Source organism: Larus michahellis, chromosome 10 (genome assembly GCF_964199755.1).
Source record: "Larus michahellis chromosome 10, bLarMic1.1, whole genome shotgun sequence".
Classification (NCBI taxonomy): Eukaryota; Metazoa; Chordata; class Aves; order Charadriiformes; family Laridae; genus Larus; species Larus michahellis.
In genome coordinates, this window is record NC_133905.1 from 9,379,305 (window position 1) to 9,395,671 (window position 16,367).

At 42.7% G+C, this 16,367-nt stretch overlaps 1 protein-coding gene across 5 annotated transcripts in view; it reads left to right on the forward strand.

Moving 5' to 3' along the window:
• The first annotated feature begins 4,136 nt into the window (after nucleotides 1-4,136).
• Nucleotides 4,137-16,367, forward strand: part of SLC25A26 (solute carrier family 25 member 26) — a 91,064-nt gene continuing 78,833 nt past the window's right edge. For 4 of the 5 annotated variants that reach the window (XM_074603397.1, XM_074603399.1, XM_074603398.1 and 1 more), the window contains exons 1-3: nucleotides 4,137-4,364; nucleotides 6,321-6,477; nucleotides 8,146-8,255. In XM_074603397.1, the coding sequence (XP_074459498.1) occupies nucleotides 4,332-4,364; nucleotides 6,321-6,477; nucleotides 8,146-8,255 (300 nt within the window). In that variant the 5' untranslated portion in view covers nucleotides 4,137-4,331. The remainder of the gene's footprint in view (nucleotides 4,365-6,320; nucleotides 6,478-8,145; nucleotides 8,256-16,367) is intronic. The other variant, XM_074603401.1, reaches the window with a different exon arrangement.

A 16,367-nucleotide genomic window follows, 5' to 3' on the forward strand; every position in this document is an offset into this window, starting at 1 on the left:
ATGCCAGGATAAATTTTTGCAGTTGATAAATTTCCATCTGCTTTTAAGAACAGTGGGACGGGCCCGGTTTCTCAGGAAGGAAGAGTTGCAGGGTGTTGTCCGAGCTGAAGCTCAACCGATGATCCAAGGGCTGACTGACTGGAAGGGGTTGGCTCTGACGTGCCTGAATTACCCAGGAGAAAGATAATAAACAGAATGAGGAGAGCAATTGCTTTAATAAATAAACTAGAACATGTGTGCGACTGATACCGCCAGGGGCTGATATATGCCAAGAAGTCTGTTTTTAACATCTGCTCTTGAGCAGCCTTAATATGTTATGACCAGATCAATATATCTTCTGCTGCTGGTGTCAGACGTCCTATAGGAGCTAGAGACTGTGGAGGAAAATACATGCGAACAAGCATATAGACTGGCATACGTATACAGGCATTTTTGTACAAGTGGAGTGATTAATAATGTGAAATCTATTCAAAATAGTGCTTAAGTAGACCTGGAATACTGTGTTCAGTTTTGATCCCCGCTATACAAAAAAAAGCTGTGGACAAGCTGGAGAGGGTCCAGAGAAGGGCCACTAAGATGACCAAAGGATTGGGAAGCCTGACGTATGAGGAAAGGCTGAGAGAATGGGGTTTGTCCAGCCTTGAGAAAAGAGGCTTAGGGGAGACCTTATCACCATGTTCCAGTATTTAAAGGGTGTCTACAAAAAAGATGGAGACTCCCTTTTTACAGGGAGTCACATGGAAAAGACGAGGGGTAATGGGTACAAGTTACTCCTGGGGAGATTCCGATGGGACACAAGAGGAAAATTTTCCACAATGAGAACAATCAGCATTGGAATAATCTCCCCAGGGAAGTGGTGGATTCCCCATTATTCACGCTTTTAAGATTCAGCTGGACAGGGTGCTGGGCCATCTTGTCCAGACTGTGCTTTGTCAGGAAAGGTTGCGCTGGATGATCCTTGAGGTCCCTTCCAACCTGGTATTCTATGATTCTATGACAAAGGTGATGTGGCCGATATTTGTTCCCTATGATCTCTCTTTTTTGCGGAGTATAAGCTAGAGGATTACTATGTTGTTAGCAGCTCATATCCCAATCAGTGCATCCATAGATGCAATGTGTTCTTTACACTGTAATTAAAATGCTTTTTATCTCTTGCCAAGGCTTTTATGTGTTGCAAAGGCTGAGGGAAGCAGGTGAGGTGCTGTAGGCACAATGGTCATTTTTAAAAGCAGTCTTACCAGCCTGTGGCCATGGGCAGAGAAGGGCAGAAAAAGCAAGGAGCAGGGAACAAAAAAGGAGATGAAAGGAGGGGTCGAGTGAAAACCCAGTGGCCACAAAGCTGCTCCGATGCCGGCAGAGTTAGCACTAGCAGCAGCACAGACACAACTGTCTATTCTCTCCTCTGCTACAGGGCATTGCACCTGCAATGCCTGGAAAAAGCACCATGTGGCTGCTCCTCAGTCTCCCCAGCTCACCCTCCAGCCCCTGAGCTTCAGCCACAGCTGGAAGCAGGCTTGGGAGAACATACAGGATCATGAATAAGCTGAAACCAGGGTTAAGCAAAGGTATGGGACCGCAAACATCCATCGTTCAGCTGCAGTCAGATGCTTCCTTTGCCTGTGCAGGGTTTTTCTGCTCAGCCCATATTCTTCCCTTGCAGTGGAGATGCTGGGAAGCACCCATGGCGTTTCCTCCCAAGGAAGAAAAGACACGAGAAAACGGATCTCTCTCTTCACTCAACTTACTCTGCAAGCTCAGGGGGAGTCCATTGAAGGACTTAGCACAAAGATTAATGTTTGGCCTGTGGCATTAAGCAGAACTTGTTCATTTAAGACAGGACAGTGGCTTGAAAGAATAGGAGGTTATGACCTCTCTAATGCAGCAGCAGTTCTTCTGACAGAAGGTGATAAATAAAAGAGTCACTGCCACAGAGTGTATCTGAAAGCTTTGCACTGAACAATGTGAAAAATGCTTGCTATGATCCCAAGAACGTTTACATGAAGAAACCTCCTGGGCACGTGTGGGGAATAAGGTCTCATTTTAAGTGCTGCCATCAGTGGGTTGTATGGGGATAGTAGTAACTCTAAAAGCATGCTTCATTTACTGCAGATGTCTAATTTTTCCCTCAATATTGCTCCAAAGTACCTAATTTGATGACAGATGTGGACTTGGAAACTGAGGAACTTTCAGCTTTTGTGTTTATTTAGCCACTTACCAAAACACTAGCTGGAAATGGTAGATTTCAGGTCATTTTTATTTCTGTCTAAATAGCATGGTTCTTTCAGAAAGCCAGGTACTCTGCTGGGTGTTACTATAATAACTGCTCACAGTTCAGTCTTCACTATAGTACTGCTGAAATATGTAACTGTGGTTCCTGCTTCTTCCAGGAATCAGAACCAAAGTTTTCAGGAATTAATTCCTAGGACAGCAAACTGGCCTGCCTCAGGCTTCACACACATTGTGGGCTTTGGAGGTAAGGTGGTCAGACAGCCATACTGGGGACAGGTGTGCAAGTAATGTCAAAGAAGTCCACTTGTTTGATCATGTCCTGATATGAAACTAAGAAGTGGTCCTTGATAAACACAACAAAGCCTAAATTAAAATAAAGTACTGATAACCCACCAGATTATCGTAAAAGTAAGTTAGGACTAGAAAACCAAGGAGCTGCCTTAAAAATCAAAGGAGGTTGAGAAATATAATACGTTCAGTTTCTTTCTATTTTTGCCTGCAGAGCTTTGAGCTTTTCACTCAAATGAAAATGAAGACTAAATTAAATGAAGACTGCTTTAACACCACCTGTCTCTGGGGACTGAGGCAGTTCAGAAAAAAATCACAGCGTTGCAGGAGAGCTGTAATAAATTTTCTGGAGTTGGCAACTCCACGTTGATGTCAATCACTGCGTTGCTGAGGGCAGACATTACTGGACAGGACAGCCTGGTGCTTCCCACCTGCTAACACCCTTAGCAGTTTGATGAAGAGCTGAGCTGCCAGAAGGCAGTTAGTGATGCTAAGAGTGTGAGGCACCGTCACATCCTCTGCTGCTACATCCAAAGTCTTCCCAAGTGATGCATTTGCAGCCAAGGAAATGTTGAATCGAAGCCTGCCAATTTTCCGGCTCTGCTTGCACTAGAGTGCTCTCCAACATTTGCCCCTTCTCCCTCCCTTAGAATCGTATTTCCTGTAATTTCAAGTGTGGTTTCCAGCTGGGTAAGGATTATGTGAGGACTCTGTGCCAAAATCCTCTTTGCAACTTTTGAAACCACTGTGGATTTGAACGTCCTTTGTGGAGAGCGGTAGAAGCCTCAGGGACACAAACACAAAGCCTGGAGAAGGCTCCGGGGAGGCCTCGTAGCACCTTCAGGTACTTAAAGGGGCCTACAGGAAAGAGGGGGAGAAACTCTTTATCAGAGACTGAAAGAGGGTAGATTTAGATTAGACATTAGGAAGAAATTATTATTTCCTGTGAGGGCGGTGAGCCCCTGGCCCAGGTTGCCCAGAGAAGCTGTGGCTGCCCCATCCCCGGAGGTGTTCAAGGCCAGGCTGGATGGGGGTTTGACCAACCTGATCTAGTGGGAGGCTCATGAGATAGGAATGAAAAACGGCATTTTCCCTTACAGGGAGAGTGAACACGCTTCCAGGAAACTGGCAGGAGAGAGGACCCTGGCCAGGAGGATTCATTGGTTCCCCTGCACATTGCTCTGATCAGCTATTTGCAGGCATGGCCCATGGAGTCTGTGCAGGCCGGCGTCAGCAGCACCATCCATCAGGTGTCTCTGCTGCAGTCATGAACTGAGGAAAAAGCCCCAATTGACCTCAGAAACGTTTCCCCCTCAAAATGCCTTTTTTTTTTCCAGAGGGCTTAGGTTTTTCTTTCTGACTGGATGGCAGCCGCAGCTGGAAGGAACCACAGCAGCCACCAGCACCTTGGGGGCACCTGAGCCCTGCCACAGCTGGGAGCAACGGGAAGTGCCTCTTCCACCCTTTTCTGGAGCGGCACGGCTGCTAGCGTACCACAAATCACTATTAAGTAAGAACTAATTAATATTTAGTGGTAATGTGAGGTGCTAACACCCTAGTGCGGGGCTGAGGGCCCTCTGCGGGCAGCGGGGCTCGGGGCAGCGGCGCCGCCGCCGGCCGTGCGCATGCGCAGCAGCCTTGCACAGGCGCAGTGGCTGCGCGCTCCCGCCTGACCGCGGGTCAGGGGCAGCAACATGGCTGCGCCCATGTGCACGCCGGGGGCACGGCTAGAGCGGGGGGTCTAGTCCCGTCCGGTGGTGGGGGGAACCCGGGCTGCGCCGTGTCCTGTAGCCACCCCGTATCGCCACCCCTGCATGGAGGCGCGGGAGTCCTGGGCGGCCTTGGCGGTGAGTGAGCGGGCCCGGGCCTGCCCGTTGCCAAGGCGACGCGGCGGCCTCGGCTACCGGCCCCGCAGGCCCGAGGCCGGCGCCGCGCTGAGGGGTGGCGGAGTGCGTCTCGGTTCCTCTCCCCCTGGCTTCCACAGCCGCTCATGAGGGGCTGTCGGGGCCGTGAGCCTGGCGGCAGCCCGGCGGCGCTGCGGGTCTCCCCGGGCCCGGCCCTTGCTGCTGGGTGTGCGCACTGCGAAACCTGTACTTTGCACAGCGTTTCTCGCCCTATAAGTTACTTTTTAACGTGTACTCCCATGGTGGGTAAAGCCCCCAGTCTCCATAGCCAGCGACCATCTTGGAAATACCTAGCACTCGCTCTCAGTTCCATGTGGAAAATCATGGACTCGCTGGCCAGGGGTAGGGTGAGGAGAGCTGCGGGCCTGCGCCTGCTGGAGAGTTCAGCTCCCTGCCCAAATACTCCAAGGGCACTCAGCTGCCAGCCGCAAGGTCATGGTTCAATGCGTTTGAATTAAGTCCTGGTTTGGTTTAGCGTTTTGATGGAGTTAAGTTTAACGGGCATGTCTAACTCCTGGTAAAGGTTTTTCAGCTCTTCGACTTAAAATAATGCTACTGTCACCAAAAGGTGGGGGGAAAGGTGCATTTTAGTTGTCTTATTATCAAAAAGTCATTACTGTTTTCTGCAGACGGCATAAGCGCTCAGGTATTGTCACCCTCTGGCAGGTGCTCTATTAGCTGCTTCATGAATTTAAACGACATTTAAGATACAGAACTTTGAAAACTAAAGAAGCAATTAGTAACTTTTGATTCATGTTTTAACAGATGGATAGATTAAATCTGATCAATGTTATTTTCAGTAGATAAGAATTTTGATGAAAAAGAGTGACAAAAAATCAATACATGCAAAATAGCCAAATAGATTAAAAGAGTAATTAACTTATTGATTAAAACTTTAGTAGTAGATAGTGAACACCTCTCTGAATCCTCTCTTGGCCCTGAAAAAAAAAAAGAGTAACACATGTGACTTGTTTTCAAGCGGAGTTAAAAATCTGTTCAGCTGTTTCTTGTGTGGTGCTCTATATGAGATAGACTTCAAATTATGTTTTCTGTTCTGAACAACAGTGCATCTAAATAATGTTTCATAATGGATTAATGCTAACTGTTGACATTTTTTCTTTTTCTTTTGTTTTGAAATGAAATGTTCTATTTATTTCATTCTCTTCCTCCCTGTTTTTGACAAGTAATTAATTTCTACAGATCTGCCATGTCCTGCGGAAACTTTTTTTAAAAAATGAGGTAATCTGGAAACATAGACACTGGAAAAAGATTGCGCTTTAGTTGAAATGGCTTTCAACTAAACCTTCCCCTTTTCCTTATGACTTTGAAAACATCTTTATTTAATATGATTTTTTTTCCTATAGGATATTCTCAGCAAAAGAAAATAAAGCAGTTTTATTTTAGACTTTGTTCAACAAAGGAAATAGGGGGGTAACACTTTAAATGAAGATGTTTGCCAGGAAAATGTGAATGTGCTTTCTAGAGATGCTTACAGGGGAAGCAGAATTGCTTCTGTCTTTCCCTGATCTTATCACACAACTTCCTAGAGGTGTTGGTCATTCTGTGCTATGTCATCTTGACAAGTGACATTCACTGTCTTGCTTTTGTGTGTAGTGGGTAAGTGTTGCATTGCTTGGCTTGTACTCAAAACGCTGCGATTGTTTTCAAAATACCTTAAAAATGGTTTAGAAGTTGTAATATCTATTACTTTTGTTGAAGCTTCCTTCTTATAGCAGTAAAAGCTATTGGGGTCTGTGTAAGTACCAGTTTATAATTTGACCTCAGAAAGGATACAGTCAGTAGTGCTTTGGTTTAGGCATGCCTCAGTTGCTCAAGTAAGCACCACGGCTTCACCCCTATGGATATTAATGCACTTTACTCCACGGTTTTGTCTTCAAGGCTGGTGGTGTTGCTGGCGTCTGTGTTGACTTGATCCTTTTTCCCCTGGATACTGTAAAAACAAGACTGCAGAGTCCCCAGGGATTTAGGAAGGCTGGTGGTTTTCGTGGCATCTATGCTGGTGTTCCTTCCACTGCTATAGGATCCTTTCCAAATGGTAAACTTTCTTTGTATTGTGCTTTGTCGTCTTTAAGTGAGAACTTACGTAGTATAGGACGTTCGTGTCTGTGGCTTCCTCTCCTGTAGGTGACTGGATTCTGTGAGTCTATGTCCAGCTCTGAAGAGCAGTTTCTAGAATCGTACCATATTAAACAAACTCTTTGAGCAAGCCTGGAATGAAGGCTGCTGCATGTTTACTCTGAAAAGCAACCCTTGCTCGTTGGAAGCATTCCTGGATATGTCTTCTAAGCCTGTCCTTTACTTACACGGGCACCCCAAAGCATTTCCAAAGAGAGCTCGAGTCTTGCTTGCCCTGGACACTTTTGTTAATGACCTAGTCTTTCACGGCATTGGAAATTAATCAAAATTCAAAGTGCTTGAGCACTGGAGTTAATTGCCCTGCGATGCCTGTCTTTTTATCCCTGGAAACAACTGTAACACTTAAAATCAGAAGACATCAGGAATACTTTTGAAACTGAAACTTTAAAAAAGTAAATGCTTGTAGTCCCTGCAGAGAAAAGGCATCTAAAATTCCTAATGCCTTTGTCCATTTTATCTTTGTAGGGAGGGAAAAAAAGTAGCAAGCTATGTTGTCAGTAGTAAATGTTAGGAGAACTTTGCTGACAAATCCACTGACACCTTCAGATGTTTGATGTCCTTCATAAGATGATATAAAAAAAATTCAGTTCTTTATCTTGTCTGCTCTGTTATCTCCTTTTGAGGTGATAAGCATCTTTTGATTAACAGAAGGCAGTTCACATAGCCCTTCTTTACAATTAAAATCTGTTCCCCCGCAAGACATGTCATTTTTTTCAGGATTTACATCTTCAAAATCTGAAATGTGGTTTTATCTTTCCAACGTATGACTGAGAACTGAAATTATCTTTAGGAGAAGGAGTAACCCTTAAGGTGCAAGTGCCTTTGTAGTTGACTTGCAGTGAATAAACACAGCTCATGTTGCTATGCTCAGCTTAGTTTTGTATGTTTCTTGTTCACTGGGCAGCACTGTTATGAGTCCTTCAGAAGCTTGGAATAACCTTTTTGTGGAGCTAAAGTGCCAAATATACTGATAATGGCTAGGAATAAATTATTAATAACTGCTACTAAAACAGTTTTGCACATTGCAGGGTAGCAGACTTACATTAAGTACCTTGATGATTTTTGGGTGCTGGTTGTCTTTTTTTTTTCTTTACAGTTAATCAGCTGATTTGGTTTGGGTTTTTTTTGGTTGGGTGTTTTGTTTGGTGGTTGGGTGGGGTTTTTGGTGTGTTTTTGTTTGTTTGGGGGGAAAAAAAAAAGACCTTCCATACAACTCAGCCAGTCTCCTCTCTACTATTCCTATCTATGAATATGGAAGATGCCATTTTTTTCAAAACCTACTGGACATTCATGACTAATTAATACATCTTTCCTTGTCTTGGTACTAAAAATGGCCTTAAGTCCTGACACCTTTGATATTAATGGGAGGTTTGCCAGTGATAGCCAAGAGCATGAACTTTTGAAGGAATAATCCCACAGATTGTGTTGATACTGTTTTGGAGCAAAAATACCCTGTTTTCAACTACAGATGTAAAATAATAGATGACAAAATTCACCTCTAAATGTTTTTGTGCTAGTTCTGTAATGGAAGAACAGTTAAATGACTACATTTATTCTTTAATTTCAGCTGCTGCGTTTTTTATCACCTATGAGAATGTGAAATCCATGCTGTACCATGGCTCTACATCTTACTTGACTCCAGCAGCACACATGGTGGCTGCCTCCCTTGGGGAAGTGGTAAGAAAGAAGTTCATATATTGTGTGTCTGTGGGAGGAGAGGAAACCATTCAATTATGAAAACTCAGGTTTGGTGTCATATCTTACTTTTTTGAGTGTTGACTGTCTTTGTACTTGTGACAGTTCTTACAAAAATATTACTTATTTTTTAATGATGTGTTGGCACTTGTAAGGATTGTTTCAAAGCGAATGAACGAGTTAGTGACAATTCTTAGTAGGCCTATTGGCTGAACTTGCTAAGTTAGTAGATAGTGGAGCTGTGCATTGTTCCAAAATGTGAATACACCTTTATATTTTAGTAGTTGTGCGTCAATGTTAACATTCAAGAAAGGCTTTTACAGCCTTTCAGCTTCATGTGGGGTAGTCATGGAAAGGTTTTTTTACTTTAAAAATAGCCCTAAGACAATGATGTTATATGTAAAGTAGGTAGGTGCCATCATCTGAAACACATGCACCTTGACATGTAAGAACCAGTATTAACTAATTGATATTTATCTCTCTCTCCTTCCCTTGTTGCATTCACATTCAGTCAACACCATTTACCAAAATATTTTACCGTCTTTATAAACAGACTCTCCCAGTGGATGTACAAAGTGAAGTGACAGGATAGGGCAACTGGTGGCTGTGTAACTTCTCTTACCAAATCATGTGAAATGCTTTCATGGTGAAGCCTGTGTCAGTGGAAAGTGTCATGGGTAATCTAATGAAGCTTTTTCCCTTGGGATGGACATCTGTATATTTTAGTGACAGCTTTTCACATAGTCTTTCTGATAGCTGCAGCCCTTAGTTAGTGTATTGGTCATATTACAGGATAAAGATACATGTGAATAATAAAAATAATATCTATATACAAGCTTTTTGAAAGCTGTTCCCCCCACTTTTTGGAAAAGTTGCTGTGTTTCTTATCCATTAAATACATTATTTTGTTTATAGCAGGTTCTGGGACTGCAAGTAAAGGCTTGTTTTGCCTAGGTTTGTACAATACCCAGAATAATTGGGACCAAAATGTGTTGAACACTTTAGATGATCATTAAGGAAGGTGACAAGAGAAGCCTCTCTTATTTTGATGCCTAGGTTGCCCTTGCGTTATTAACAGCATGGACTTTGCAGAAATTAATTGTGTGTGTGGATGGGTGTGTTTTTGTTTGTTTGTATTGTATTGTAAGTTATAAATGAATTGTAAGTAACAAAATACCTCTTGCCCTTGTGACTTTCCAATCTGGTAGACAGAGAGAGATCTGCCTAGGCTGTTTCCCAGTCCCAGACCACTCCTTAGAAATCTCTTTTTTTGAGAGAGAGAAGGAGAAGTTTTCACTACTAAGGAAATGTCAAGGCTGTATTTGAAAGTGACTTTGTGTTCCATTTTAAGATCATAAAATTAATTTCATTGCCACCATGCAATGCCAGGATGACTGGGCAACCCATAGATCCACAGAGATGGACGTTTAGTTCTGGCAAGAGATCGTACATGACAATCTGTAACAGGAACTTCCTGTGCAAATAGTCTGTAGCAAGTATTGAAAGACAACACTTCTTATGTGATCAAACCATGACATATTTGCCTATAGGTAAATATTGAAGATGCTTTATCTGCACGCTTTATATTAGAAGCTCTAATATTTTGGTTTTAAACACTATTTCTGAGGCTATTTATAAAGAAAAAGAGCAAGGTTGCTTTGGCTTAGCTGAATCAAATATATTCCAGGTTCAGCAAAATCCTTCTTTCCCCAGATTCTCCTCTTGTTTTTAACTGCAGAGTTGGCATGGTGTCTTGCCAGTTTTTGGGGCTGAGTGTTTAGGCATAAACAGTCCATTGCTGTTCCTGCCAGCGCTATCCACCTCCTTTCTCCTGCTTTTGTCACACTGTTTCCTGGCACTGCAGTGATGAAATGGGGGTGCAAATTGCCGTGTCCCCACCAGTTTGGGGGAGGGAAATGGGCAGTACAGAACTAGATTTTCTGGCTTTTTTGCAACTTAAACTTAGCCCATGATGTGAGGCAGAAAAGTGTATTGTGTCTGTGGTTCCATATTCTACTTTTATTAACTGAGTTTTTTCTTCTCTTGTGATGCTGGCTTCTTTCTTTCCATTACAGATAGCTGTGTACTTATACTCCCCGTGGCGGCTTAGCTTACCAGTAGGTTGATCCCAAGCTACCAGCAGTGCAGGGGGATCTGTGCTATTCTAGCTTAGCACCAGGTGCCGTGCCATTATAGCATCATACCTAGCTACTTCCCACGGGAAGCAGTTCAGCTCTCTCTGCTCTCTGTGGTTTCAGCTTTGATTCCCAAGTAATTTTTATTCTCTGTGAAGATGATACTGATTAGATTGAATGGGACTTAGCCAGGGAACTTAATTTAACGTACCAAGTGCATGAAGATGGGTGAATTGAGCACTTACTAACCACTGGTAGTGGTTATAGGCAGGAGTAGATAGAAGGTGATAGGTTTAGGGCTGGGTGGGATATGTTTGTTTTGCTGCCCCAGGTGGATTCTTTTTGATCTCGATTAGAGCCTGTGCTGTCAGGTTATGACTTCTAACTTAAGGCAATGCACAGAACTTATTTCCATGGAACTTCTATAAAGCCTGTTAGAAATCAGCAAGAACTTCTTCACTATGGTAATGCATAGCCCTTAAATTCCTTGTTTGCCTGATATGTCATGGAATATTGATACACTTGAGGGAAAAGATGCCATCCAGAGGGACCTTGACAGGCTTGAGAGGTGGGCCTGTGCAAACCCCATGAAGTTCAACAAGGCCAAGTCCTGCGTGTGGGTTGGGGCAATCCCAAGCACAAATACAGGCTGAGCAGAGAATGGATTCAGAGCAGCCCTGAGGAGAAGACTTGGGGGTGTTGGTTGATGAGAAGCTCAACATAAGTCGGCAATGTGTGCTCACAGCCTAGAAAGCCAACTGCGTTCTGGGCCACATCAAAAGAAGCATGGCCAGCAGGTCGAGGGAGGTGATTCTGCCCCTCTACTCTGCTCTCATGAGACCCCACCTGGAGTCTCATGCATCCAGTCTGCGTCCAGCGTCCAGCATAAAAAGGATGTGAACCTGTTGGAGCGGGTCTAGAGGAGGGCCATGAAGATGATCAGAGGTCTGGAGCATCTCTTCTATGAAGACAAGCTGAGAGAGTTGAGGTTGTTCAGCCCGGAGAAGAGAAGGCTCTGGGGAGACCTCAGTCTTTCAGTACTGAAAGGGGCCTACAGGAGAGATGGGGAGGGACTCTTTATCAGGGAGTGTAGTGAAAGGATGAGGGGTAACGGTTTTAAATTGAAAGAGTGTAGATTTAGGTTAGATATTAGGAAGAAATTCTTTACACTGAAGGTGGTGAAACACTGGAACAGGTTGCCCAGAGAAGCTGTGGCTGCCCCATCCCTGGAGGTGTTCAAGGCCAGGCTGGATGGGGCTTTGAGCAACCTGGTCTGGTGGGAGGTGTCCCTGCCCAGGGCAGGGGGTTAGAACGAGATGATCTTCAAGGTCCCTTCCAACTCTAACCATTCGATGAATAGCAGATTCAAGAGGTGTTTTAAGCTTCTCAAGTGCTGTTCCAGAATCAAGCAAAATGACGATTGGGCTCCTGAGGAGGTGCCAGTGCTCTGCAATAAAATCCACTGAAGAAAGGGTCTTTTCTTTCTTGAGTGGGTTATTTATATTATAATTTCTCTGCCTGTGAGGATTCTGTGAGAAAACTAACCGGGTAATTTAATTATCAGCAGCCAAAGAACAGTTGGCTACAGATGACTCCTTATGTGATTATAGAACCTGTTGCCTGTATTTTCAAGGTGGTCTGTAATCTTATGACCCTTACAACTCAGGCACTTACTGCTTTCATTTTCAGGCTGACAGATGGAGATGTAGCATAGTTAAATGAGTTGCTCAGGGCTGTCTTGTGCTTGGCTCTTGCTGCTCTCAGGCCAGAGAAATATACAGTGATAGCCATTGAAATGACAATCTGACTTTATGGTGTGGAAACTGCAATGTAACAGCCGTTTTTCAGCTAATAAGATTCTGCTTTTTGCTAGCTTTTCTTCTCCTCTTGGTGCGATGGGAGAACTAAGCTGTAAAATAATTGAGAGAGGGATTTAGAGATTTGCTACAACAAACCTGTAATAAAAATAGCACAAAGCAAGATCTCACATTTGTTTTATAGAAAGTCTTAGCCGATCAATAGAAATATATAAACTATTCCAAATTGCATCAGGGTGAAAGTTATAATTATAGTTTTATTGATTAGTCATTAAGTTTTAATCAGGGCATAACCACTGGGACTATTATTTTGTCAGTAGTATTTTTTAATACATACTTTTCCTCCTTTGTACACTTTAATAATTACTGTGATATAAATTGCTTTTAAATGTGAAATAATAAGCCAAAGACTCTGTCTTGTTAGGATTCCCAAAGCATCTCTGCATTTCCAAACTGTCTTTTTACAAAACAGAGAAATTAAGATTTAGAACAAGAAACTGATGTTGGATTTCTAGGTTTGCTGCTCCTTTACTGGTGAGCATAAATGAGTCAGCTACCTTCTTGAGCACCAATAAAATGTGAGTATGTGCTAAGCTTAAAGGTATGTTAATGCTGACTAATCTGTGTTTTGAATGTGACCCAGTAAAATTAATAAAATAGGTAAAGAGGAAAAAATGCGAAGGTTGCATCAAGAAATGTTAAAATATATGGGAGAAATTGGTCAAATGGGGGCTCTTGCTTTTTATAACAGCCACTCTTCTGTATTTTTTACAGCTTGTGTAAATTCATGGGAAACACAGTTCACTGGAACTGATTTGGTCCAATTTCCCAGTTCCAGGCTAGGAGGCACAAAACCAAGCAGTAAAAAGGCAGGGGCTGTAGCGTGGTGGTTGTTTTTTTTTTTCTCCCCCTGTTAGGCAGGAGGAATATAGAAAGCTAATCTCATCTCCCGGAGTGACATAAAGAAGAGCACATACAAAATCTGACCCTGTTAAACATAATTATTTTTTCCTATAACTGAATCTTGCTGTATAGGGACTCTGAATATCCCATAATACATGAAAAATTACTTACAAAGACCCAGCCAAAACTCTAGAGGGCAGATATATGGTATTTCATCTCATCAAGGAAGATGAAGGTTTAAGAATACATGAGGTACCAAGGGGGAAAAACCCTTATTATACTACTTACGTAACTGAAATTTGGAGTTAGGAAATACACTTACTGCTTCCAGGGCTTTGGAATTTTTCATCTTGACTCTACATTGCCCTGTATGTTTAGTCTGCCTGTATCTTTACCGTGAGCTGCCAAATGTGCTTGGAAAACATGATATCATAGGGAGTGGAAAGGAAAACCAGATGTTGTAAAATTTTGCTTTTAATATTCTAAGGTGGTGTAAGTAACTCTGAGAAGGAGCAGTATTTTTAACCTCCTAATGCCCACTTTAAATAGTAACCAGGTGCATCTTGCAGATCCAGAGTTAATTGTATACCTCCAAATTGATTTGTGTAGAATATTTTTATCAGTTTAATATGACAGTGTATACTATTAATTACAAGAAACTTTGATAAAGAGAAGTCCCTCTCTGGGCCTCCCCCACCAGCCTTCTGCAAACGTGGTTTTATGAGGCAAGTTTAAGATTGTTCCAGTTTGACTGATGAGCTTTCCTTTGTGAGTGCCAGAGTGGTTGGATTCAGCACATTTGATTTTACATCCTGCTGGCTTTTCCGTGGAGGTGAGAATAAAGTTGTTTGGATCACATTCTAAAGAAGCTAGCTGACAACAGCCTTTTCCATCTAATATCTAGATATACTTATGGTTACGATCTGAGCTTTGCAAGGTATTTTGTGAAAGTTTTGGGCTGTTGCTTGTAAATATCATGTTCACTCTTATCATATTTCTGACCTTTTATTGTTGATTGTCTATTTTTCATGAGGTGGTCTCTTCCCCCCGGCTCTCCCGCCATAGTCTGTAGGAAAGCAAGCTACCTGACTTTCAGATCGCTTGTGAGAGAAAAGTGTGGGGCAGGACTGAGGAGCAGGATGGGAGGTAGATGTCCTGTGACCATGCTCTGGAAATAGATTACTAACTGAAGTTATTGAGCTGCTTTTGTCCTTGTGTAAATTTGCAGAGTGCTTTAGGATTACAGCGCTGGAGCAGTGCTGGCACTGTGCAGTGCATCCCCAAGGCTGCCAGATCCCAGGTTACTTGCAATGAAGTGGTGCATTTACAGAGTATGCTGTAGCACCAGACAGAGAGAGACAAACTCAGATCCTGAAAGTTGCCTAGTCATATTAGTGGCACTTTGCCTGCATTTATTTGTCCTGTTAAATTTTTAAGCTGATGTAGCCATGATACTTTAGGTTCCTCATCTGGCTTATTTTCATTCTGCTTCCGTGTCTCTGCACTGTGGTCCCTTGAGTTGTATGTATAAATGCTGGACAAGCTCACGGGTCTAGAAAGGTGTTTCTGGTCTGTCTGCAAGTATGCTGAAACTCGTGCTACCTACCGGGCTTTGGTAGAGCGTGAACCTCATAAAGAAAAAATGAAAACCTCGGCTGTGTTTTTCTGAGACAGCTCGGAACGGTTAGGTGGGAACTGCTCCCTTAGAAGATGCTAGGCTTGGTTGTCCTCGGCAAGAAGGATTTTGGCATAGCCTCTCACTTAACTTTTTTTCCAAAATTTGAGAAAGGAGGGATGTTGAATCAAGTTGAATTGTAACGTCCAAAAGTTTTTCACTTCAGTGAGGAGAGGGGATGAGAATGGCTGACTTGTCATACTTCACATAAGCTAAACCAAGTAGCATCAGCTAAAACATGGAAATGCAGTTGGTCTTTCTGCCTCATCTTGGCTTAAATAAGTAGACAGGTGGTGTGACATTGTCACCTCATGTGGCTCCACAGGGCAAGGTGAGGACAAGTATTTTACGGTGAAATTCCAAGCTTACTTGTGTATTCCAGTGTGTTACCACTTAAGATACTTTTGTGATAAGAGCAAAGTGTGTGGTTCATCTGTGATTAGCATCTGACCCTCAGTATTAATAACTTGGGAATTTTTTTTTATCTGCTGTTGGGATGTGTCAAATAGAAAAGCTTCTTAATGTAGGAATTATCTTTCTGGGGAATTCAGATAGCTTTCTCTCCTAGTCCTAACATGTTTCTTAGAAGAAGCAAGCCCAAATGCAAGCAAGTTCACAGTTTACAAATCATGATTCTGTACAATGACATTTTGAGTGTGCTGTTAATTCAAATAAAGAAGGAAAGTGCATGTTTTATGTTATTTTAGGCTTGGGTTGATTTCTGGAGTGAAAAAAAAAGGGTGTGTTAGACATGTCTCTGTCCATGAATCAGCCCCTTCTTCCCTCTGCCCTGGCAGAGGGAAGTTAACTAGTTTCAGTTTAATAGGAGAACAGCAACCTCCAAAAGTATATTGGTATGAATTCTGTGAGAGTAACTGGCTAGGTCAGAGAAGAAAGTTGCTATTAATGCCCGTTCTGAGGAAAGGGCAGAAGCATGAATCAGACAAATCCACAGGGTAATGTCATGAAAGAATCTCCAGCAGGATAATTGGTCAAGGCTTTTTAGCATTCTAAGCCCTAGAAGATCAGCTTGCAGGAGTCCAATCTAATGGAGATAAAACAGCTGCTCACATCAGACATGGAGTTAAGATTTTAGCTATTTGAAACTCCAAAACTTGTATGTTGGAAGATGTGGCTTTTCAGTTCAACAGGGAAGTTGGATCCTCTAGGGAGAGGTCCTTCTAAATCAGCAATTGTCTGCTGCAACAAAGAGGTGATTTAGCACTTACTGTGTCTAGATTTTGGGCTCATGGATTTGAATTTTTAACTATCCCCTTTCTAAGAACTGAACGAAGAAATAGACAAAACTATTTCAAAACAAAAAGCCGCATTTTCTGCTTTGCATCCTGTCTTCTCTCAACCAGTGTAGGATGGGCTGGCAGACCATAGTTTTCAAAGTAGTAGCCAAAGTCAGACAGTAGTGAAAGTTTGATGGGACCTCTTCCACAGTACTTAAGCTTTTTTTGCTATTTTCATTGATCAGTGCCTGTCATTTTAGGTATGGCTGTCTCTTGTGCTGTGCATATCTGGATGCATGTAAGTATTGAGAAGGGGAATGTGCCGA